This window comes from Agelaius tricolor, unplaced genomic scaffold (assembly GCF_023055355.1).
Source record: "Agelaius tricolor isolate 1412-34295 unplaced genomic scaffold, bAgeTri1.0.p SCAF_25, whole genome shotgun sequence".
Classification (NCBI taxonomy): Eukaryota; Metazoa; Chordata; class Aves; order Passeriformes; family Icteridae; genus Agelaius; species Agelaius tricolor.
In genome coordinates, this window is record NW_027269285.1 from 1,477,606 (window position 1) to 1,501,347 (window position 23,742).

General features: G+C 54.4%; 1 protein-coding gene and 1 long non-coding RNA gene across 3 annotated transcripts; one reads left to right on the forward strand and one right to left on the reverse strand.

Annotated features, from left to right (window-relative positions):
* Nucleotides 1-3,719: 3,719 nt before the first annotated feature.
* Nucleotides 3,720-11,204, reverse strand: LHX1 (LIM homeobox 1). 2 transcript variants are annotated; one of them, XR_011682398.1, is made up of 6 exons: nt 10,069-11,204; nt 8,608-8,834; nt 7,999-8,276; nt 7,169-7,334; nt 5,904-6,820; nt 3,720-4,443 (listed from the first exon to the last, which is right to left on the reverse strand). XR_011682398.1 is itself a non-coding variant. In XM_071447898.1 (5 exons), exons 1-5 carry the CDS (start codon nt 10,236-10,238, stop codon nt 6,441-6,443), a joined length of 1,221 nt encoding a protein of 406 aa, XP_071303999.1. In that variant the 5' UTR covers nt 10,239-11,204; the 3' UTR covers nt 3,720-6,440. The 2 variants fall into 2 exon arrangements, 1 of the variants encoding a protein (XP_071303999.1); XM_071447898.1 differs by having other exon boundaries at nt 3,720-6,820.
* A 157-nt stretch (nt 11,205-11,361) lies between these two features.
* Nucleotides 11,362-14,522, forward strand: LOC139600080 (uncharacterized). Its single transcript, XR_011682408.1, has 2 exons — nt 11,362-11,537; nt 12,797-14,522. It is a non-coding gene; the product is annotated as an uncharacterized lncRNA (long non-coding RNA).
* Nucleotides 14,523-23,742: the final 9,220 nt, after the last annotated feature.

A 23,742-nucleotide genomic window follows, 5' to 3' on the forward strand; every position in this document is an offset into this window, starting at 1 on the left:
AATAGAGCAGGGGAAAATTTGTACAAAAACTGTATCGATACATTTTCATTGAAGGTGCTCGTGAAAGGCTTTTTATGCCTCACGGTCGGTTCAGAGGAACCCTTGGCCTGTTTAGAAACTCCATCAACCTCACTGACATCATCTCCTTGGCATTTTCCCTCTTAATTTTACTTTTTTATTCACATGCCTGTTTGCTAGGATGGGAATAACCTGAACACAGAGCAGATAAACAAGGGAAGGTGGAAGAGGCTGGGCTGTATAAACAGCTTCCAATTTCTCCCACTCAGCGTCTCTCGCTGCCGCGCCCGTGGAGCTTTTGGGAAATCGTCAGCCGAGATGGAAGCGCTGGCAGGGAAGGGCTGCACATCCTCCTGCATGGCTGTGCAGTTACAGGTTGTAAATATGAGTCCACCTTTCAGAGCCATTCCTTCACCAGAGCACAGGAATGGGCCGGGGTGGAGGCGCGGAGCCCCTCGGGCACTGCCAGGAGGGACCACAGGGGCTGAGGAGCCCATTCCAACGGCATTCCCACAGATCCACGGGAATTACCCACCCTGGAGTCCCTGAATTTCATTGACTTACTTCATCAACAGCGAAATTTGACCCATATACAGAGGGCCTCGTGCTGGCCAAAAATAGCCACGAGCTGGGGCTGATCTTGCCAACGCTTGGGCGAGCAAATGTCCTTCTCCAAACTGACCTTTATCGTTTCAGTCATGCTAGTTCAGTTAAAATTTTCTTTTTAAACCAGCAACACAATTTATCCGTGAAAAGGAGAGAAAAAAGAAGTGAAAAGAACTGGGGAGAAACAGAAAAGAACACAAGCGAACCCCATCCGCTAAAACAAATTACATAAAATTTAGATTATGTACATAAAAAAACCTCTCCTTATAAATATTTATTAGTATTTTTCTTCTGTGCTTTTATTTACTTGAGTACTTCTGCTATTCCTAACCCATCCCTCATTCAAAAAACACAATTGCTTTAAAGATTTTATCAACCCTTAATGGTTCCTACATTGAAAAATAGAAGGAACAGAGTGTGTCTGAAGAGATGCACAGCCCAAAGATCCTTACAGCAGATAAGAATTTTAAAGGCCACCCAAAGGCAATTTAAGAACTAGACAAAAACTGGTTTTGGAAGGAGCAAAATGTCTGATTTTCAAGGAAGCCACCCGTGTGCTCTCCTGTGCACAGACAGGCACCAGGGCAGTGTGCGAGGCAGCCTCTCCCACGGGCTTCACTACCAGAAATCCCCCACAGCCCCTGGGAGTTCCTCGCACTCGGCTCTGAGCTTTTCCAGCCCTGGTTCTGTGCTGTGCCACAATTGTCACCCTGCCCAGGCACCCTGCACAGCCCAGCCCTGCCCTGCAGACCTGGCCCAAGGATTTCCCCCCAACCACGAGGGATCCCAGCAGCCCGAGCAGGGTCAGGTTCCTCGGGAGGGAGCTTGGAGTAAAACCAAGCAGCAAAAATGCCCCTAATTCTTGGATTTCCCAAGCTGTGAGCAGTGCAGGGCTGTCCCTGGGTTTGGTGCCACCCTGGGGCAGGAGCTGTAAGAGAGCCCAGTCACAGCCGTGTCCCAGCAGGGTCACCAAGGGATGTTCCCACAACAAAACCATGAGATGCCAACAAAAACAGCAACTGTGATCCCGTGTGCCAACGGGAACAGCCCTGCAGGGACACCCCAGGGACACCCCAAGAACACCCCAAGAACACCCCACAGCCACGGTTCCAGCAACCCCAGGGACGTGGAGTGGGGAATTTGGAGGCCACCTCACCACAAGGCCACATTTCCTCTCCAATTCCCACGTTACAATTCTGCATTTAATGAGTGAACAACATCAAACTCTGCTTTCCAAGCACGAGCCCACCACAAGTACTATAAACAAATAAACAAATCCCAGATTTGTAATCAAAATATATTTAAATGGACACAGTAATTTCATTGATAACTTCATGGGTGTTTTGTTGGCATGAGGAATGCTGAGCACCCCAGTGCCATGGCAGAGACAAAGAAAGGATCTCCCAAAACCTGCTCCAGCATCACAATTCCTTGTTCCCAGCTCACTAGCATAGGAGGATTTGTATCAATTTTTTAAACTTTGTAGATGTGAATTTATCTATTAGGGGTAGGAACAGAAAGGGGGATTGCAAATGCTTCAGTTTCATATTGTAAAAACATGCAAAACTTAAAGACAACACAGATATTCAAGATACAAATCCAGACTACAGCAAAAGGAACCACTCCTGAAAGGACACTGCAATATCTGCCACTTCCCAGGATGGCAAAAGTATGTCAATCACCACTGATAGTTTAAAATTATATTTATTTATCAATTTGTATCCTGTACCCAACGCTCAGCACCTGGGTACAGACATCAAAATATTACAAATAATTTATCTACAAATCATCATTTAAGTCCATCCTTACTCCTGGGATACAGATCTTCCCAAATCTCTTTCCATGCCCAAGCAAACAGATCCCAGCAGCGCCCGGGGAGGGAGGGAGGGGGCAGAGAGGAGCCTCGGTGGGGACACTGTGGACATTTGGGCCAAAAGCAGAGCTTTGGCTGCTGGAAACTCGCAGCATTTGACAGACTTTGGTCACCCTGCAAGGTCCCCTCGCAGAGAGCAGCCCCACATGGGCAGTACTCACAGCAGGTGCCTGGGGCCTTCTCCTGGGGCTGGAGCAGCTCTCACAGGGGCTGTGCACGGATCTTCAGCTGGGCCCAGCATTCCTGGCCATGCCCAGGCAGGGCAGGGGCAGTGCCAGCTCTGCCCTCGGCTGGGACACAGCCCCGAGGGCACCTCAGGCAGCAGAGAGACCAAAAGAGAGCAGTTACTGCCCAAAGGGCTCCTGGGGAGGCCTTGCACGGACACAGAGCCGGGCTCTGCACGGCAGAGACAGTGCAGGACCCTGGGATGGCCCCAGGCCCTTCTCCCATCCATCCATGCATCCATCCATGCATCCATCCATCCATGCATCCATCCATCCCTCCCTCCCTCCATCCATCCATCCATCCCTCCATCCGTCCATCCATCCATCCCTCCATCCCTCCATCCCTCCACCCACCCAGGGAACGCCGCTGGAGTCAATGGAAATGCTCTTGTAAACAAGGACTTACAAGAGCCCAACGTGACAATGCCTTCAAAAGGAGTTTGACTGTGCAATTGTTGCTGGATTAGGGGCTTCAGACGCACCGAGCTCGCTCTGAGGAGAGCAGAATTCCAATCTCCACGGGCTGGGGCTCGGCCTCGGCCATGGGAACGGCTCCTGGGCTCCCCCAAACCCAGCACAGCCCCGAGGAAGCGATGGGAGCATCACAAAATGACAAATCCTCCTTTTTACAGCCTAAACTGACCTAAACCAAGCCTAACACCGGCCCTAAACCGAGCCTTGTCACTGCCCGAATGAACACAGAATAAACTGTACAAGGACCGAGGGAGAGAGAAAGAAAGAAAGAAAGGGAAGAACCCCTCAGAATTTCCTGCAGCACAAACCTATTTGGTGAAGTCCTCATTTAAAATCATTGATTCAACAGTAAAGCAGCAGCCCAGCCCAGCAGCACAAACAGCAATATTTATCTTTCCCAGATAAGTAGAAGTTTGGAATAAATAAATCACCCATTCCTCTGCTTATATAAATGCAAACCAGAGCAACAAAACATGGCAATAGCACAAAAGACAAACAAATGAGTTAGACACGGAGTCCAGGAGTTTAAGAAGTCTCCCCTGTATTTAATAAAGCATGAATTATTTTTTTAGAAACACTAACAGATCCCTTGCAGATAGTTTTTTATCTTTATATTGTTATTATATAAGACATTTTGTGTTTAAAGTGAACTATTGCTTCATCTAGGTGGCCCCTCTGCTGGGCATAGAAATTAGGTATTGAACAAAATCAAAAACCACCATTGAAAATTACAAACTATACAACTCAAAAGCATTTGGAGTTGGTTCTTTTCCCACCCCCAGTCCGAAGAGAGAAATGATGGAATCACTGGGAATGGGGAAGTCTGGGGTTTACCATAAGATTCTGTGTCTGCATCAAAGGAAGCGAAGGCAGCCCAAGCCCCGGCGCGTGCAGAGGAAGGAGGAGATGCAATCCCAGCTCGTCCCTTTCCATTAACCCAGCAGGTGGAACATTCAAACCAGAGGCTCTGCAGAACCCAACCTGACTCTTTGTCCCCAGCACAGCTCCAGCTCCTCTCGGAATCAGCGGGAATTTTGCTTTTGAAGAACTGAATATTCACGGTCCTGCCACGGTTGATAATTAAAACGTGAAATTTGGCATTTTGCAAGGCTCCAGGATTTTTTTGTTTCATTTTTTCTCCAAGAGAATGAGGCTGCATCGAGGGCAAAGCAAAATATTCTCCCCCAGTGCCCTTCAGAGAACTTCAGAACGAGCAAACGCCGCCAAAGCATTGACTCTGCCTCAGCTCTAAGAAAAAAGGATTCAAATTACTGTCAGGACATTGAGGCTATGCTGTGTCCAAACTGCCCAATTAGGAGAAAAAACCCAAAATTACCTTCAGAGAATTAACCAAAAGCGGATCAATTGCAAACCGTACCTTTGCAAGCGTTTTACATTTTCAACACATTTTTGTTTATGCATAAAATCAGCATTTCGAACGTTCTCTCTTAGCACAGAGCACGAATAACTGAAGATATTGAATAATTGGATTCTTTCTGAATTTTAAAATTTAAAATGCCGTGGAACAGGGTATTTGGACTTCAACAACTGAGCCTGGAGATGGAAAGAAAGGCTGGAGCTGCCTCTGGCCGCTGCCTGCATCGACACCAGGGCTTAGAGTTCCACCAGAGCCAAAGAGCTGCCCAGGATTAGCAGCAGAGTGGAGCATTCCTTCTCAGGGCTATTTTACTCAGGAGAATCAATTTCCAAAAATTGCTTAAAACATCAAATGAAACACAAGTTATCTAAACATCAGATTTTCTAATTTTATTAAAAACGCACAAATTTTATCCAACATGTTTTCTTTCATACAGTGAATGGTCTAATATGCACTGGAGGTCACACAAGCTTAGGTTCATTAGAACAATAAAAGACATATGAGAAATTTAATATATAAAGAAAAAAGTAGCAGCTGTTGACTGCATATTTGACCATAAAATTTAAATATTTTGGACTTTTATTTTAAAGACACAAAAATAAAACCTGTGTGGGTCTATATAAGTCATATTAACAATTCCATGAATGTTCAACAGGACTAAAAATTAGCAAAGATGTTTGTTTGTCTTTTTTTTTTTTCTTTTTAACCTTGTAACACTTTTTAAACGCCTTCTCGGGTGGCTGGTGCAAAGCACCTTACAGTATTTGTGCTATATATTTACTTTATTTGGCAACTGTCTGGGTTTTGTGGGTTTCTTTTTTCTTTGCCTTCTGTAAACAACACCTTTTACAAACTAGCACAGTGAACCACAAGCCCTGCAATCTGTTAGAACATCTACAGAAAAGAAAATGAACTATTTTGGTTGGCTGCTCAAAATCTTTTGCTTTTGAACAAGAGGTTTTTCTAAAACAGGATTTATTAGTAAAACATTGAGCTCCTGAATTTAACATTAGACGTAAACAGTTGACTGTTTTTAGTTCAATAGAGTCTTTTTGTTTAGCTTTTCTCTCTCTGTGAAGGTAGAATACTTTTTGTTTGTTTGTTTGTTTTTTCAAGTCATTTTCGTTAGAGGTCTGGGTGGTGACCTTTGCTATGATGAGGAGGTTTTGTACGTGTAGCTTTGTGAAGGTAGAAGAGTTGGTGCTGAGGGCTTAACATTTAGTATTTGCTATTTTTGAAAAAAAAACAAAAACCAAACAAAAACCAAACCAAAACAACCGAAACAAAACAGAAAAGAAAACAAGAAAGGAAAAAGGAAAAGTTGTCCCACCTGATCGTCAGCAGGCTGAAATGGCTGAAGCTAAAAAGAGTTTCTTGTTGTCGAACTTTCTGAGAGACAAAAATGAACAAACAGATTCATAATGCCAGAACCATCCTTAACCAGGAACGCTATAGAGAGTTCTTGAAGCTTTTTTTTCCCCTTTTCTTTGACCTCTCCTTCATTCAATTATTTTTTAATTTTTTTTTTTTTTTTAACGAGAAGTTTCTAAGGATTGTGGCTCTTAGGATGACATCCAACAGGGTAATCAAACTTAGCCATCCTACGGAATGGCAGCACTTTTACTGTACAGCTTCCCCAGTTTCTTTGTCAATGGTACAAAAAAGTCCCCTTGCTTGTTTGATACAACCATAACATGGAGATTGTCCTGGTCTAGAGCAAAGCTTGCCTTGGAGCGATTGGATTCAGTTCGTTCCCAAGGTAAAATTGTCTTAGGGCGGGAGAGATGTTATATGAATTCATTTCTGTACACCATAACAATAAGCAGACTAGATGATCATCACTTACTTAGACCCAGTTTGTTTAAAGCTACCACACAGCCGCTTCGTTCATCTCTGGAGGGTGGGACAAGTGATTGCCGTAGTTAGCACCACCGTTGACGGATATCGACGAAAATGGGGGGCTGGGGCCAAAAACTTCTGCGGACATGGAGTGCAAGGACCCGGGCAGGTTGGGTTCGGGGCTGGGCGAGTCTCCCGGGGGGTGCGACATGATGTCAGTGAAGCGCTGAGCCTCACTCGAGGGGTGATGTCCGGGCAGGGGGTGGTCCATGGCCCCCAGCGGGGTCCCTGACGGCCCCGAGGAGGGCACGAACGGGAGATCCACGGGGGTCTGCGCTTGAGACGAGGGCGGTCCTTGCGGGAAGAAATCGTAATTGCTTCCAGGGCCGTAATACTCGCTCTGATAATCTGGCGGACAAAGAGAGAGAGAGGGACGGTAACAGGCGGGCAGGTACCCGAGCGGGGCCGGCGCGGCCGGGGGGCTCGGGGTGTCACCCACGAACCCGAGGGGAAACGAGTGACCGGGCTGGCCGGGCTCCCCCTTCCCGCCGAGCAGCGGGGCCACCGGCACAAAGCGGCGCTCCCGAAAGCACCGGGGGAACAGCGGGAGAGCGCCGGGATCGCGCCGGCAGCGCGGCCGCGGCCGCCCCGGCTGCGGGGAGTCCCGCGATGGGCGGCGGGAACCGGGCGGAGCGGCCCCGGGGCTGCGGCCAGAGGCCGGCACGGAGAGAGGCAGCGCGGGGCAGCGGTACCCACCTCCGTAGAAGGAGAAGGGCCCGTTGGGGATGAGCTCGCCGGGCTCCAGCCGGTCCACGAGCGGCCGCATCCTGCGCGGGCTGCGGAAGAACGCGTGTCGCCGGGCGCCCAGCGCGCTCAGCTGCTTCATCCGCCGCTCCTTGGAGCGCCGGTTCTGGAACCACACCTGGCGGGGCGGCGGGAGAGGCGCCGGTCACGGGAGCCGCGGGTGCCGCTCCCGGGAGCCCGAGAGGCATCGCGCTCTCCTTTCCCCTCCATCCCCATCTCCATCCCCATCCCGGGGCTGCGCTTTTCCCCTTCCCGGTCTGTGCCCGGTGCGCACCGAGCCGCGCTCCAAGCGCGGCCGAACCCACGCGTGACGGCGGCCCCGCTCCCCACCGACTGCAGGTCAAGAATGATTGAGTTAATTCTTATTACCCTGACAAGATTACTGCTAATTACCCTCACACTGAGCCTCTCCAACCTAACCTCGTCTTTAATGGTCCTTTAACCCCCCATTACCCCAGCGCTGCGGGTTTATAAACCTTTTAATAATTCCAGCGCGTTGTCATTCTTATTTACCCATTAACCCCTCACATTTCTGGTTATTAATTTCGATACTGTTTGCAGCTTCTTTAGGATTTCTGCGGGTAAACCCGCGGCTCCGTCCCCGCCGACCGGGACCGGGCAGCACCGAGAAGCCCCGGGAAGTACCGGGACGCCTCGGTAATAACGATTTCAAAGGCCGGCGGGGCTTCCCCGGGCCCCGCAGTGCGGAGGGTGCCGGGCACCGGCCCCTGCTCGCCCCCGCATCCCCCGGAGCCGTGCCCGGTGCCCGGAGGCGGCGGTACCTGGATGACCCGCATGTTGAGGCCGGTCTCCTGTGCCAGCTGCTCCCTGATGTGCCGGGTGGGTTTTGGGGTGGCCGCGAAGGCGGCTTTCAGAGTCTCTAGCTGTTTGGCTTTGATGGTGGTGCGGGGTCCCCGCCGCTTGGCCCCCAGGTTCTGGTCGTCGTTTTCGTTGCTCCCCGTCTCCTTGTCGGACACGTTGGCGCTTTCCGAGTCCTTGGCGTCGTCCTGGGAGGGGTCTTGAGAGTCGGGGGACAGGCTGGGGTCACTGCCGGTGGTGGCTGGGGAGAACAAACCCGGGTCACGCTCAGCCGGGGGGAAACACCGACCGCGAGGGACGGGCCGCGGTAGGACCGGGGGAGAGGGAAAAGGAGGGAAACGAAAAAGGGGAGAAGAAGAAAAATAAAAGGGAGACAAGAAGGAGACGAAAAGAAAGGGAGAGTGAAGGGAGAAGAGAGAGGAGGAAGACAAGGGATAAGAGAGGAAGGAGGAAGAGCAGAAAGGAGAAGACAGAAGAAAGAAGAGAAGGAAGAAGGAGAGGAGCGTTTCATCCCAAGGAGCAGCCGGTGCTGAGCGCATCCCCGCCTTCATCGCCCCCGCCGCGCTCCTCACCTGAATGCAGGCTGTTTTCTTTGGCAGTATTGCTGTTATTTAGGTAATCTTCTTTGCAGACAAACTTGTTCTCGTCTATGATGTAGAGCTCCTCGCCGGTGGAGAGTTGCTTGTTACACATCATACACGTAAAACAGTTCAAGTGGAACACTTTGCTCCGCGCCCTGCGGACCAGGTCGCTGGGGGAGATGCCCTGGGCACAGCCCGCGCACTTGGTCCCGAAACACCTGCGGGGAGAGGCCGGGCCGCGGTCAGCAGCGCCCGGCAACGGGGCCCCGACCGCGGCCTCCACACACCCTGCTGGGCCACGGAAAACGGCATCGAACCAAATACGGCATCCCCGCAGAGCGCTCTCTCTCCCCGATATCGCCGCTTTTCAAAATAAAAATCAAACCCGGCCTGGGCAGCGCTCGGCATCGCCGAACGCCGGGGCTGCGCTGCCCGGGTGTCCCCGCGCTCCCACACCCGCACGAAGGGCGCTCTGACAATCGGCCCGCAGGAATCCCCCTCGTTCTGTCCGTCCGTACCGGCCTCGGCGGCGCTGCGGCCGGAGCGGAGAGCCGGAGGACGGCGGGGCCGGACCCGCACCGCGGCCGGAGGCCTCCCGTGCCCCGCGGGGCTCTGGGAAGCGGGACCGGAGCAGGGCCGGGCCCGTGCCCGGGGAGAAGCGATGGAGCTCGGAGCAGAGCCCGTCCCCGTGCCCGGGGAGAAGCGGCGGCGGGGCTCGGGGCCGCGTTCCGCCGGGCCGGTCCGGGCGTTGTGCCGCTGTACGGCGGGGGCTCCGCGGCCTCCCCGGCCCTTGCCCTTATCGCCGGTGTGCGGCGGCGGGGCCCGGCGGGCAGCGGTACCGGCGGCCGCTCCGAGCCGGGATTGATGCCGGCGCCGCAGCGGGCCGGGACGCGCGGGGAGAGCGGCGGCGAGCGAGCGTCGGTCACCGCTTCCCTCTCCATCCATCCATCCATCCATCCATCCATCCATCCATCCATCCATCCATCCATCCATCCATCGGCGGAGGCTCGCTGCCCTCGGGCCGGCCTGGCTCCGGTGCACGGGATGCTCCCGCACCGCGCCTTCCCCGCCGGGCGGCACCGGGAACAGCGCCGGGCTCACGGCCCGGTCACCCCCGCTCCGCCGCACCGGGCCCGGGACGGTGCCCGCGCTCCCCCGGCCCGGGCCCGGCCCGCAGCGCCGGTCGATAGTTGGGAGGGAACTTTGGGCAACTCGAGCTCGGCCGGGGGACGCGGAGAGCGGAGACATCAACGGGCCCGACCCCCGCCCGTCCCCTGCCCCGAGATCACCGGGAGAAGCAGCCGCGGTTTGAGATGCTCGCGTGTCACGGGGAGGGAAGAGGCGCTTGTGGGTCCCGCTGACAACGGGGGAAACGACAAAAATAAAGGGAAAAAATGGAGGCGAAAAACGAACGGAGAGGAGCGGCGGGGGCAGGCGGAGGCCGGTACTCACCGAAAGAAGTCGTTTTTGCAGTAAAGCTTGCCTTCTCGCGAAAAGCATTTCTCTGTCAAATTGCATTTACATTCACAGCACTGAACACACTTCACATGCCAAGCCCTGTCCAGTACATTCAACAAAAACCGGTCCAAGATCGGCCTTTTGCAGCCTGCACAGTGAACCATTGTCTTTGGTTAGTTCTGAGGGGGGCAGCGGTTTCCCAGGTATCAAGGAAAAAAATAAATAAAAACAATTCTTTTTTTTTTTTTTTTTTTTTAGAAAGACGACAACACCGGCGAAGGTTTGGTTTTGTTTTGTTTTCTTTCTTTCTTTCTTTTTCTTGTTTTTGTGTACGTATCTTTTAAAAGCCTTGGAGAAGTGAAGAAGGATAAAAAGAAAGGGAGGAAGAAGAAAAATCTTCTTTCGAGTGTCCTAGAAGGGGTACACAGGAGAACCCCCCACTGCCCAGCGCTTCGACACAGCCGCAGGATCCCGGCCGCTACCAACCACACGGATAATAATAATAATAATAATAATAGTAATAATAATAGTAACAATAAAACAATTACGGCTATAAAATCGGCGCTCAGAAAAATAAAAATTAAAAAAATTAAAAATAAAACCGCCAAAAAGCGAGCGTGATGAGTTTTTCTAAGGTCTGAGGTAGAGCAGTCAGGAGTCAAAGTGCTTTTCCCAATGAGAAATCAAAGGAGGAAAAATATAACAACAACAACAACAACAATAATAATAATAATAAATAACGAGCCGGGACATGGAGAGGCGGTGGCGGTCACACGGGCTGTGGCTGCTGCCGCGGCGACATCGCCCTGCGCGTCCTGACGCGGGGATGGGGACACGCGGGGACGGGGACACGCTCCGCCGCTCCTCGCTCCGCCGCTCGCTCTCCTTCTCTCTCTCTCTCTCTCTCTTTTCTCGTTCTCTCTCCCTCGACGTCTCGGCGGCACCGTCGCGCCCGGCTCTGTCTGTCCGTCCGTCTGTCCGTCCTACCTACCCGCGCGCATCGCTACCCGCGGCGGCCGCCCGTGTCCCCGGCGTGGCATGGCCCGGCGGTGGCGGAGCGCAGGGCCCGGGGCGGGCGGGCCGGGCCGGGCGGAGGGCGCGGGGCAGAGGGGCGGCCCCGCCGTCCGGCCGCGCAGGGGCTCTGCATGGTCCCGGCGCCGCCGCCGCCGCAGCCTTATGGACCGCGCGCCCACGTCACCGCCGGCCGCGGCCAATCCGCGCCGCCAACGCCGCCCCCCCGCGCCCGCCGCGCCGCCGCCGGACGGGGCGTCCGCGCCCCTTTATAGAGCCGCCGGGGCGCCACCGCCGCCTCCGCCCGCCGGCCCGCCGAGCGACCGACCGACCGACACACCGACCGACACACGGACCGACACACCGACAGACGCACCGACAGACGCACCGACAGACGCACCGACCCATCGCCCCGCCGACGGCCGGCCCGGCCCCCCGAGCGCGATGCTGCGGTAGGTGTGAGGGGGCACGGACGCGGGCACGGTGCGCACGAGGAGCCGCGGCCGCTCGGTGGGGTCTGGCACCCCCGCGGGGTCACGGAGCCGTTAGAGAGCCCCGGTGCCGCCGCCGGCCGGAGGAGCCCGCGCTGGCACCGGCGACAAACGAGATCCCGCTTGGCCGTGGGTTCCCCGAGGGCGCGGGGTGTCCGCGGGGCGCGGAGTCCAGCCGGACCCCGGGGCGGGCCGCTTTTCCCGGGCGGAGCGGTGCGGCGGGGCCGGGACCGCGGCCCGGGACGCTCCGGCGGGGCAGCCCCGGTGGGGAGGGGGCGGCGGGCCCGGGGCCACCCGACCGCCGAGGGCACAGCGGAGGCGCCGCTAACTTCACCGTGGTTCCGTTACCGGCGCTCGTCCGGGGCCGAGCAGCACCGGCCACCGCCGTGTACCTTTATTTTTTCTCTTTTTTTTGGTAAATAAACATTAATTCGCTTTTACCTTCCAGGGGCCGGTCGGTACCGGGGCGGTGCGGACGAGGTTTCTCTTTCCTTCGCGCTTTGCTGCCCGTCGGGAGCCACCGCTCCGGGGAGGCGTCACCGCCTGGCCCCGGCCCCTCCCGGCCCCGGAGCCCGCCCCTCTCCCCGTCCCAGCGGGCTGAGCCCGGGCATGGAAGGGACCGAGCGCGCCCGGGGGTGCTCGCACCACCGAGAGCCGCGGCCGGGCGCGGGGATGGCGGAGGCTCGCCCCGGAGCCCGCAGCATCCCCCGCCTGGACCCACCGCCCTCGCTCTCTTTCACGTCCGTTTTCCTCGTCCTTGAGAGGAGGAAAAAAAATTAAAAAAAAAAAAAAAAAAGCGGGAAGGCATAAATTGGAAGACAGAAAGAAAAAGGAAGGCAGCAAACGCGCTCCGCGCGGGGCGCAGGATGCAGAACGTGCCCGGGCCGGGAGAGGCGGTGCCGGGGCTGTCCTGGGCCGAGCCATGGCCTCGGAGCTCCCGCGGGTGTTGAAAAGCCCCGGGCTGGGTCCCGCTGTCACCCTCGGCCCCGTCGGGGCGCGCACCGGGGCTCCCCGCGCAGCTGCCGGGGCCGCCCCGCCCGGTGCCCGCACATGGGCGCTTCTCATGCCCGGGAAGCGACAGCTGCGGGTGCCGTCAGGGGAGCGCTGCCGCGGCCCCGGTGCCATGTGTCGCTGGGGATGAATGAGGGGAAGGCGGTGAGCATCTCGCGTCCATCAAGCACCAGTTTTTCACAGCGTTTTTTTTTTTTCTCCTTTCCCAGGCGTTAGCGAAAGCATCTGGTTCTCCCCCCGCTGCCGGGGGGCTCAGGCCGTGCCCAGCCCCTCCCCGCGGGCTCCGGGGTCCCCTCGCTCCGCTGCGCTTCCCTGGGGAGGGCTCTGTCCGCCCGAACCCCCCGAGCCCCGCTCGGGACAGGAGGGGACCGCGGGGTGTCCCCTCCGCCTCACCCCCGGCGGGGATCCCGACCCCGAGCAGGCGCTTGAGAGGCCGAACCGCCCGCGCTTGTCTCCAGCAGATCCGAAAATCAACCCCGGCACCCGCGGGCTGCCCCGGCTCCTGCAGCCCCGGCACGCCCGGAGCCCGAGGGGGGAACCCCCGTGTGCCGCCCCCTCGCAGGGCCGGCTGCAGGGCACGGGGCAGTTTTTGGTTTTTTGCAATTCGCCCAGGCCCCTTCCCGGGTCGGTGCCCCAGCCCGAGCCCCGCGGGGAGCGGCCGGGATGTTCCAGAGCAACCCCGGCCGGCCCCGGTGCTGGAAAGGAGGGACATTAAGAGAGTAAAAAAGAAAAGAAAGAAAGGAAAGGGAGAAATCGGCAGATGTTTTAAAAAGGGATTTTTTTTTTTCTTTTGAGGATGGAAATTACAAGAGGAAAAAAAAAATTAGAATTAAAAAAAATAGAGAGTGTAAGTAAAATAGTGACTAGTGAAAGAGACCCAAATAAAGAGAGAGATAAAAAAAAAAGAGTAAAAAAACGCCAAACAAACCAGCCAAACAAACCCAAACTCAAATTCATTTAAAATCTAATACCGAAGAAAAAAAAACCAAGTCCCTTTCAGGCGAGTTTAAATTTGCATTTTATGGGTGTCGTTCCCATCTTTTTAGTTAACCATCACCCTGTTTACCACCCCCTTTCGCCACCGCTGCGCTCAGTAATGGGATTTCTCTCTCCTTTACGGGTGCCGGTGCTGCACAAGCCCCGAGCATCCCCGCATCCCCAGCCGGGCAAAAACTTCCCTCCCACGCACCGGCAGGCGCTTTCACCACCATCCATCCCCGACAGCGCTGAGTTTTCCCTCTTTCCCCATTCATTTTAAATTTGATTTTCTTTTTTTCCCCCTTTGGAACCTTTCTCCCGCACCGCGCGCGGGCTCGGGGCCGGGGCCCGGCGGGGTCCCCGACGGGGCGGGGGCGGCCCCGAGCTCCCGTTCCGACCCCTCCGCGCCCGGGGCAGCTCGGGACGGGGGCGGGGGCCTCTCCCGGTGTGGGGGTCCCACCTCCCCCCCGTCCCCAGCACCTTCCCCCGCAGAAAGAGCGCCTCCGCCTGATTAAATATATATGCGGTTAATGCTCTGGCCAAATATTGGAGTTAAGTTGTAATTAAGCCTTCAGAACATCCCAGCACCATAAACCCCACGGCTGGACGGGATCCATCCCCAGGTTTGTTTTAAAAGAGCTTGGAAAAAAAAAAAAAAAAGAAGAGGAAAAAGATCTTTAAATTATGTATTAGAAGGTCCCAGTCTATCCTGCCACACTCGGGTCGATGCTGAGGGTAAACACCACCACACTGTCTCCCCCCGGCTCCGCTCGCCTTTCCCTTTCCTTTCATTTGTTTTTCTATTTATTTTCCTTTTCCTTATTTATTTTCCTGCCCCCCCAGCCCCGTGATTAGCCCTCCCGGGTTTCTGCCCACGTCGCTAAATGTTGTCGCTTACACTCCGAGCTCATGCATTGTTTATGGGAAAATACGGTTAATAAATAATTACAAATCCGAGGAGCGCGGCTCTGCCTCTGACTGACGGGAAAGTGGCCGGGAAGGGCCCGGGGTGGCCGGGAAGGGCCCGGGGGTGTCCCCGAGCCCGGCCGGGAGCGGGGCCGGGGCCGAGCGCGGCTGCGGGACAGCAGAGCGGGATCCTCCACTCGGTGAAGGGCGGATAAAAGGCGAATAAAAGAGAAAAGAAAGAAAAGTGGAGAGGTAGAGGGGGCGAGGGGGGGCTATAAAAAAAGAGGGTGAAGCGAACCCCCGGAGGATGCACCGCTCCCGGCTCATCCATCTTCATTGTCTCCGTGTGTGCAAAAGCAACTCCGGTCTAAGGAAAAGCCACTATCAAAGCCATGGCTTTATTTTATATCCTATAGATCAGGAGGGAGGCAAAGCTTTATTTTCGCCCAGAGACAGATATTTTATTTCTCTCTTACGGTTTTATGTGTGAGAGATGTCAAAAAGGTAAAATAGATTGCTAATGCATAGGCAAAACGAAGCTGTTTTGGCATGCTCTGTGTCAGGAGGGCTCCCGGGGAGCGCGGGCTGGGGATTTAGGGCTGATGGGGGACTCGGGGGGATTCTGCTAAAACATCTCTCTCCATAAATCCGGCCGCATGGTCAGCGCGAGCGGCAGCAGGAGTTTTAAAGGGGAAGAGTTGGAGCGCGGCGGAGCGGGGCGGGATCCCGGCCCGGCCCGGTTCGGTTCGGTGCCGCCGGGATCCCGGGGGTGCAGCCGCTCTCCCATCACCGCTGCCGGCGGCACAAAGCGCTCCCGGCTCATCCCGCCCCGCAAGCTCCTCGCCTGATTTCATTGCAATATTTCATTCTCTGTTTTTTCCCCCAAAAAACACAAGCACCCATCCCCCGACCATCGCTCCAGCTCCCGGAGCTGCGGCTGCTCGGCCTCTGCCTCCCCGACCCCGCAGCGGATCTACACGGACCTTTTCCAAAGTTAAAATATATCTCCCCAAGCTGCAACAATTTTCATACTTTTTGACCTCGGGGATTTACTTAGCACGTTAAGTTCAAGGCTCAGAAGCCCAGGGCTATTACTCATTTAGGCACTCCCACCACCAACACTTTTCACCACATATTTTATCATTTGACTTCCTGGCTTAAATTCATGTTATGGCAAATAATGGATGGTAATACTTTCCCCCTTCCCCATGTTAATTGTCTTGTCTGACAGCCTCCGCATTTGAAGTGATTTAAAGCAAACAAGGGTGCAGCGAGAGCGGGAGAGAGCCCAGCACAAACCCCGGCGGGAGCCCTGCGGCTCCGGCTCTTCTCTCCCTGGTCCTGGGCAGGATCCAGAGCACGGCAAAACCTCCCCCAAAAGCATCGCCCGGCCCTCGCTGGGGTCCGGCGGTGCCGAGGCCGCTTCTCCCCGGTGCCCGCAGCCCCTGGGGGGACTCACCCCTGCCTCGGGCCCCTCCGGCTCTGCCAATCAGAGATTCCTCTGCCAAGGAATCTCAAGGAGATTCCTTCCTTGGCGTGGCTGAAACGGGGAATAACACCGGAGTGCTATTTGCAAATTTAAAAAAAAAAAAAAAAGCAAGGTGTACTTGATTAGGAAATTAATTATTTCAGTACCCCCAGGATTATATTGTTTTTCTAAGTTCTGTGGGCCTGTGTAATTTACCAATTTCACAGTGGCTGAACTTCCCAGGGAGTGAGAGTCAATCTCCCCTCTCTGAACGCGGGCGGATCCCGCGGCTCCTCGGCAGGGCCGGAGGGAAGGGGGAGCCCGGAGCTCTCCCTCTGCTCCTGCCGCTGACCTGCTGCGTGACCCGGGCCGAATTCCTCCTTTCTGCTCTTTCTGAGAGTGGGCAGAGCCTCCCTTCCCACCAGGATCAGCTCCTGCTGCTGAGGACGGAGCACACCCAGCGCCCAGCCCTGGCACTGCCCTCCGTGCCCGTCAGGAGCTGCTGCATCCCACTCCTCCTCAACAGCTGCAGAAGAGCATTCTCCACACGGAGGGGGTTTTGTCATCAGCACAATGTCAGCTTTTGGTGCTGACATCACTGTCATGCAGAACGTTTGGGGAAAATAACTGAAATGCCAACAAACAGGACTGTGCCAGAAAAATGCAGATGCAGGGGCAGAGCTGGGCTCAGCATCACCTGGGCCAGGTACCTCAGGTACCTCACCTGGCCCAGGCCCCCCTCACAGGGGACACTGAGTGCTCCTGGCTGCGTTTGTGCCTGCCAGCTCAGTCCTGACTAATCTGCTATCTATAGATTCTGTCATTTGGCACAGTGCTAGATCATGCCCTATTTATATGATTTTCTATTTTAAAGGATCTGAGAGGCCGTGGAGGCTCTGCCCTTCCTTCTCCCCACAACAGCCCAGACCAGGCAGCTGGGTCAGTGCAGTGGAGCCCAGCAGGGCCCCTGGCTCCGGGTGTCTCTGCAGGCACATTCAGAGCTGCTGTTTCCTTCCCCTCAGCCCCGAGTGATGCTCCAGGCCTGGCTGACTGCACACAGCTCCCCTCAACGCCACGGTGGGGACACAGCCACCATCCCACCTTCCCTAGGTGCATCAGTATGCTGTGCTCAGCATGAAAAAACCCAAATCATTCTGGTCTAGAATGTGAAATTTCCCTAGTTCCAGCTCATTTTTCCAGGGGTTGAGCTCCATCCCCACGGGGACCCTGCTGTCCCACGCTGTGCCCCAGGGAAGTCCCCACACAGGACAGAGTCACATGCTGGCACTACCAAGGGCCAACCCTCCACGCTCAGAATCACTTTAAAAAACAAACATCATTGTAAAAAAATCTATCCTTGGCATGTTTGTGGCTCTTCACAGAGTGTCACCAAATTCTGGGCCCCCGGAGCTCCATGCCAGCCCAGCCCCAGGGTGCTCCGCTCCTCTCCTCTCCTCTCCTCTCCTCTCTCCAGAACACCCACCCCAAACCAGCATCACCATGAAGGCACTGGAGATTTTCCCATGCAAACACTTAAGCCTTGTTTCCCCAAACCCTGGTGAACAGATTCACCAAGTGCCTTCCTCCTGCCTGTGCAATGTCACCACTTCCACTGAGAACAAGCAGGAGCTGGGATGTCTGTGCTGGTGATGTCCCCACAAGTGAGAACAGAAACTTCAGGCTCAGAAAGTGTGAGTCTGCAGAATTCCCTTCCAATGGGGCTTTTTCAGTCGTGGAAATAAAATCTACATGGCTGTAATTAGTCAATATTTGTAAAGCCTGTAAGGTTGCAGAAGGAATGGCTGAGAGAAACTGGTGTGGTTATGAGATAAATGCATTAATAACAGCAGCAGTGGCTGCTGAGGAGCCTGCTCCTAATGATGTACAATTTATTTCCTTAAGGGTGTGCTAATAAACAAAACTGCTTTTTAGAATCTGCTGTATTTATTCCACATACGCCCTCAGATCAAATAAGTTTCTCTCCCCACAGCCTCATCTTCCTGCTCTGCCTCTCTGCAATCCCTCATTAACTCCTGCTGTGCCAAGACAGGGACACACAGCCCTGATCCTGACATCCTTCTGGGACATCCCAAAGGGCCCCCTGACCTCAGGGACGGGGCTTTGTCCTCATGCCAGCCTGGCTTTGTGGGAGTCCCTGATGGATCCCCGAGCCATGGATCACCTGCACATTCCCTGGCTGAGCCAAACCCACCCCAAGGTCATTCCCTGCCACCAGCTCTCCTTAAAAACCCACCCCAAGGTCATTCCCTGGCATCACTTCTCCTGTAAAGGCAGAGCAGCAGCTCCAGAGCTCAGGAAGGGAGGAGTTTCTGCCCCTGTGGCTCTGTGCCCAAGATGGGGCGCACAGGAGCAGCTCCATCCCTGCTCTCCCCCACACAACCAACGAGGTGCCCACTCAAACAAACCCTTCCTGCAGGAGAGGAAAAGCAGGAGCACCAATAAAACACCCAGACCCTGCCTTGGGCACCCCAGGGCCGTGCCAGTGCTTGGTGCCCATCTGGACACAAATTGTCCCCACACCTGTGGAACCAGGCTGCTGCTTATGAGCTGAAATAATCCATGAGTGCTCAGAATTTAGGGGAAAAGAGGAGGGAAAATGTTTGGAAATAGAGTAGTTTTATAATTCTAGAATTAACAGAAAATGCCCTTTTCCTTCCCCCTGTGAGGCCCAGCTGATGCCAGGGAAGGGGCAGTGATGCCAGGCAGCTGCTCCCAGAGCCCAGACCCAGGGCAGGAAAGGGGGAAGCCCCTTATCACTTGAAAATTCCCATTTTCCTTATTCCTGTGAGAATCAGGAAATCCACATTACCACTGGAACTGGGAAATGCACCTTTGGAGGGGAGTGCTCAGTGTGGGCTCTGCCCAGGTGAAGGAGTCCCCGGGCAGGGAAGAAATTCCAAGATAAAGAAAAAAATTACCTACAGCAGGAAGGCACATGAAAACCTGCTCATCTTTCACTGCCCTGATTCGTTGCTGCTTTTTTTGTGCATTAAAAAAAAAATCAATGAAACTCCTGAGTTAATATGAAAACAAAAAAATTACAGTTAAAACAGCTCTGAAATGGTCATACAACCAAATATATGCATTAGATGTTAAACCTTCTATCAGAGAGCTCAGCTGGAAGTTTTTTGTTTTTTTCATAAATCTGCAAAATATAATTAAATTGGTGATGGTTAAAAAAAAAAAAAAAGAAGCCTGGTCCAAACCCTTATAAGGATATTTCAGCCATGCTGAGGTTCCTTTTCCATAAATGTTAAGCAGACATCTGTAAACATAATTGGAATTTACTGCACACGTGAATAACTGCATATCAATGAGCCTGGGCTTGGGGTTTGGGGAGGGCTGCAGGTGCCCCCCCTTGCTGATGAGGCTCTGGCACATCCCAGCTCAATTCCAAATGTCAATTCTCTACATTTTAATTTTTTTTTATAATAATTTTTTTCCCTGGCTGTTGCCTTGTTACATTTATCATGAGGCCTCTGTAGATGAGCCATCCTGCGGAATTCTGAGCGTCCCCAGGTTTGTTTACCAGGCTGATAGTTATTCTTTTGGAAAATGCAGAGTGCTATTGTCAGGCATTGCTTAATATTAATGACAGAGATCTGGGCATCGCGAGAGAGCTGAATGAGCACAACTTCATTTCACCATTCCTCATTTCTTTTCCACATTTTTTTTCCTCCCTTCCTTTCCTTTTCTTTGCTTTCTCCTTTGTTATGGGAAATACCTTGCAAGCCACGGAACCCTCTGGCCCTAAACCCAGCAGTCAGTGGCCAGATCCCTGGTTCTGGAATCAGTGGGAAATCATCCAATTCCTGAGGAAATTCGGGACCAAACCTTTCAGCACCCACTGAACTCCATGCCCAGGGAAATTCTCCTTCAACCTGTGCCCAGGTGAAGGTGCCTCTCCCCCTCATGTCCTTCTCCATCCTCCTGTCCAGGGAAATGTTGGGAACCCCACAGCAGCCCCATTTTGGGGGGGTTTAGTGAAAAAGGGCTGTGCCCATTCCCAGCCAGCCCCCAGCTGAAACCAGCTCAGCCTTGGGAATTTACAGGGGCAAATCCACCCAGGCCCAGCACCCTGCAGCAAACACTGGGAGCAGGATTCCAATATTCCCATTATTCCAATATTCCCACTATTCCAATAGTCCCACTATTCCAACACTCCCAGCTTAGGGTGTTCTGTGAGCTGGAACCCAGCAGAACTTTGGGGCCGGGGAAGGACCAAAGGCCCAGCAGAGAGGGGCAAAGCCAGGAGGAGAAACCCATCCCACCCTGGGTAACCCCTGGGATGGGGCTGCAATCCCAGATTTCCTGAATTCCAGGGGAAGGACCAAAGGCCCAGCAGAGAGGGGCAAAGCCAGGAGAAAAACCCATCCCATCCCACCCTGGGTAACCCCTGGGATGGAGCTGCAATCCCGGATTTCCTGAATTCCAGGGGAAGCTGCCCACAGCTGTGCCAGGCTCCGGGAGCCAGGGAGGTGCGTGGGGAGCTCAGGGGGTGTCACACAGGACAGGGTGTCCCTGAGCACGGCCCTGTGCGCTGCAGAAGGAGCGGCCCCCATCCCTGCCCGGCGCGGGAGGGGTTCCGGGAGCGGATCCATTGTCACCCTTCAGAGGCGCAGTCGTTCTCCATCCATCCCCGCCCGGCCCGGGAGGGGTTCCCGGTGATGGATCCATTGTCACCCTTCAGAGGCGCAGTCGTTCTCCATCCATCCCCGCCCGGCCCGGGAGGGGTTCCCCGGAGCTCTTTGGGGTTCCGGGAGCGGATCCATTGTCACCCTTCAGAGGCGCAGCCGTTCTCCATCCATCCCCGCCCGGCCCGGGAGGGGTTCCCGGTGGTGGATCCATTGTCACCCTTCAGAGGCGCAGTCGTTCTCCATCCATCCCCGCCCGGCCGAGGGGCTCTGGCCCCGTTCCTGTCTCACCTGGGCCGGCATCCCCGGGGATGCTCGGGGCTGAGCCGGGTTTAACCCCTGCAGTGCCGCTCCTGCGGGAGCTGCGAGATGCGGCAGCCCCGGCCGGGCCAAACTGCCGGGGCAGGAGGGGACACGGGGGGAAAGCGCCACAAACCCGGCCCGCCCCACGGAACCTCTTCCTTTTAACGCTCCAACCTCGTATCGGGCATTTTACAAGTCAAAATTACCAACTAAGAGTTTTCTTCCCTCCCCACCCCAGGCCGTTCCAATTTCTGCCAAATGCAGCTGTTTGATTTTAGTGGCAAAGAGATTTTCTCTCTCTCTCTCGTCCTCAAGTTGTTTTCACTTAAAAAAATAATAAAAACCAGAAGTCCTGGAGAAGCAGACAGAACAATAAGCAGACTCACTATTTAGTCACAGAATGACCTGAAATTTCTCCAAGGAAATGTATTTGCCACTGAAAAATACTGGAAAAATCTGTGTGAAGGTTTTTCCTTGACATTTTACTGGTTTAGAGGAAACAGGAGAGCAATCTTTCCCCATCACTTTCATAGCTTGTTGTTTTTTCTTCCCTCTTTTTACTCATCCCCAAGAGGTTCCTCCAGGATGGGAATTGTAAGGGAAAAATGAGCAAGGAATTGGGACCCACAGGGATGTGGGGCTGATCCAGAACCCCAAAGCTGAGCCTGCCCCTTGCTTTTGTTTGGGTTTTTCACTCCTTGCTGCCAACCCAGCCTTGTGCCAAGGCTCTGTCACATCCAAATCCACAGAATTATCTATTACAATACTTCAATATTTATGCCACAGATTTCTCCTGAACTGCTTTGTAAACCATGGCAGAAATAATGGCCTTCCCACTGAGCACCACAATCGACCAACAGGAAGGCAGGACTGTCATTTCAAATAGATATTAAGAAGTCTTTAAGTGAACATTCTGCTTAAATTAGGAGATGGGCCATGATTCAGACAATAAGGCCTCACCAAAGAGAATTTCCCCAGCAAACCAGCCCAGGCTGCAGAGGAGGCTCCAGGGGTGCAAGGGAGCAATCCTGACCTCCCAAGGCTGCCAGGAAATTTCATTTTTCACCATTTTTTTTGTCAGGACTTCACCAAGGGCCTTGCCCCGTCGAGGGCCAGGGGGCTGCAGCCCAGTCCCAGTCCCACAGAGCTCACCCAGCTTTTCCCAGCTCAGTTCTCCCCCTGGATCATGGCATTCCAGTATTTATGAAGCCTCTTTTCAATAATTATCACGCTGTTACATTGGTGAGTTTCTTGACAAGTTATTAAATCATAATTTCTAATTTAAATGCCAGCTTTTGGCGTGCATGCCTGCTCAGGATAAGCTCATTTTCATTTTTATTAAACATCACCTATTAAACACAAGGAGAATTTTCTTAGGAATAACAGAAAACACCACAGGTGCCTTATTTCCCAGCTCGTGTTGTGGTGGTTTCAAATCATTCCCCAAACACAGAACCACAACAGGGGAGTTGTTCTGTGCTTAGGTGGGGCTGGGGGCTGCAGGGACATTTCTGGGGCTGCTTGGCACCTTCCCTTGGGTTTCAGTCCCTGACAAAGCCCAGCCCCAGGCTCTGCCTCCTCCCTGGAGCATCCCCAGCTCCCAAACCAGAGAGCCCCAGAAGAAACCTTGGCAGCAACCCAAGGGCAGCTCAGGATGTCTGGGTGAGACCCCAGTGCCCACAGCTCTCACCTTTCAGGGATATCCTGGAGGCTCCTGACGTGGCAGCCACGTCCCAGGGCTGCCTCATTCTTGGCTTTCCAAGCAGATGGTCAATTAATTATGCTCGTTTGGTGCTGATGGTGCCTGGCCCTGGGCTCAGTGTCCCACCTGTGTCCCCCGTGCTGCAGGGATGGCTGGAGTGGCACTGCCAGCTCTGCCCCGGCCAGGGCTGCCCTCCCCAGCCCCTGCAGCCCCACAGAGCCTGCACCAAACCCATGGGATGTGCCACAAACCCTGCAAAAAGGGGCCCAGGCAGCTGCTTGCATCTGAAAACACAAAATCACAGCACAAGAACAATGCAGAGCAAGAGCCCTGTGAGAGGACACCCAGGGCACCCCTGGGGATGCAGCTCCCAGCTCGGCCCCTCTCTCTGGGATGGATTTTGTGCTAAAACCCTGCCGTGCTTTGGGAGTGATGGGAAAAGGAATTCCCCATTTCCCCCCAATGATTTCCAGCTCCAGACTGCACACTGCCCGTGATCAGACTGATTAGTGAAATAAATCATCCTTACCTGGAGATAATCCATTTACGCTTTTTAATTAAACACAATTATGACAATTTGTTCTGCCTCCTGCCAGGCTGCCTGTGCAATCAGGGCCCAGGGCAGGAAACTCGGGTGGATGTGTTTCCCTCCAGGCCACAAACCCCAGCAGAGCAGCCCTGGAAGGGCCCCTTTGGGTGGTGGAGCTGGAGATTGCCCAGGGAGCAGCAACAAGGGGAGGTGTGGAGCTGGTTGGATCCTGGGGGACCTGTGGGCTCCCCCTGTGCCACAGCTGCACTGCAGCACCTCTGGAGCCCCTGCACACCCCCTGCCCAGTGCAAGGTGCACACACAGCTGGGACTGCTCCCAAAGCAGCTCCAGGTCCTTGTCCCAGCCCCACAGGACACAAACCCACAGCCCTTTACCCTGCCAAGGCTTTTATCCAGATCAACTTTCCCCCAACTCGCTGCCCCCAGAGCGAGAGACAGAATGAGCCCTAATGAGAAAGCTTAAATAGATGTTAGGGACCTTGCAGGTATTTAGGAGCCCTGTGCAGCCCCTCTCCCCTCCCCTGCTCAAGTTCAACTGCCAGCCAGTACAGCAGGCTCTGCTGTTTGTTTTGGGTTCAATGGCATCTCATTTAC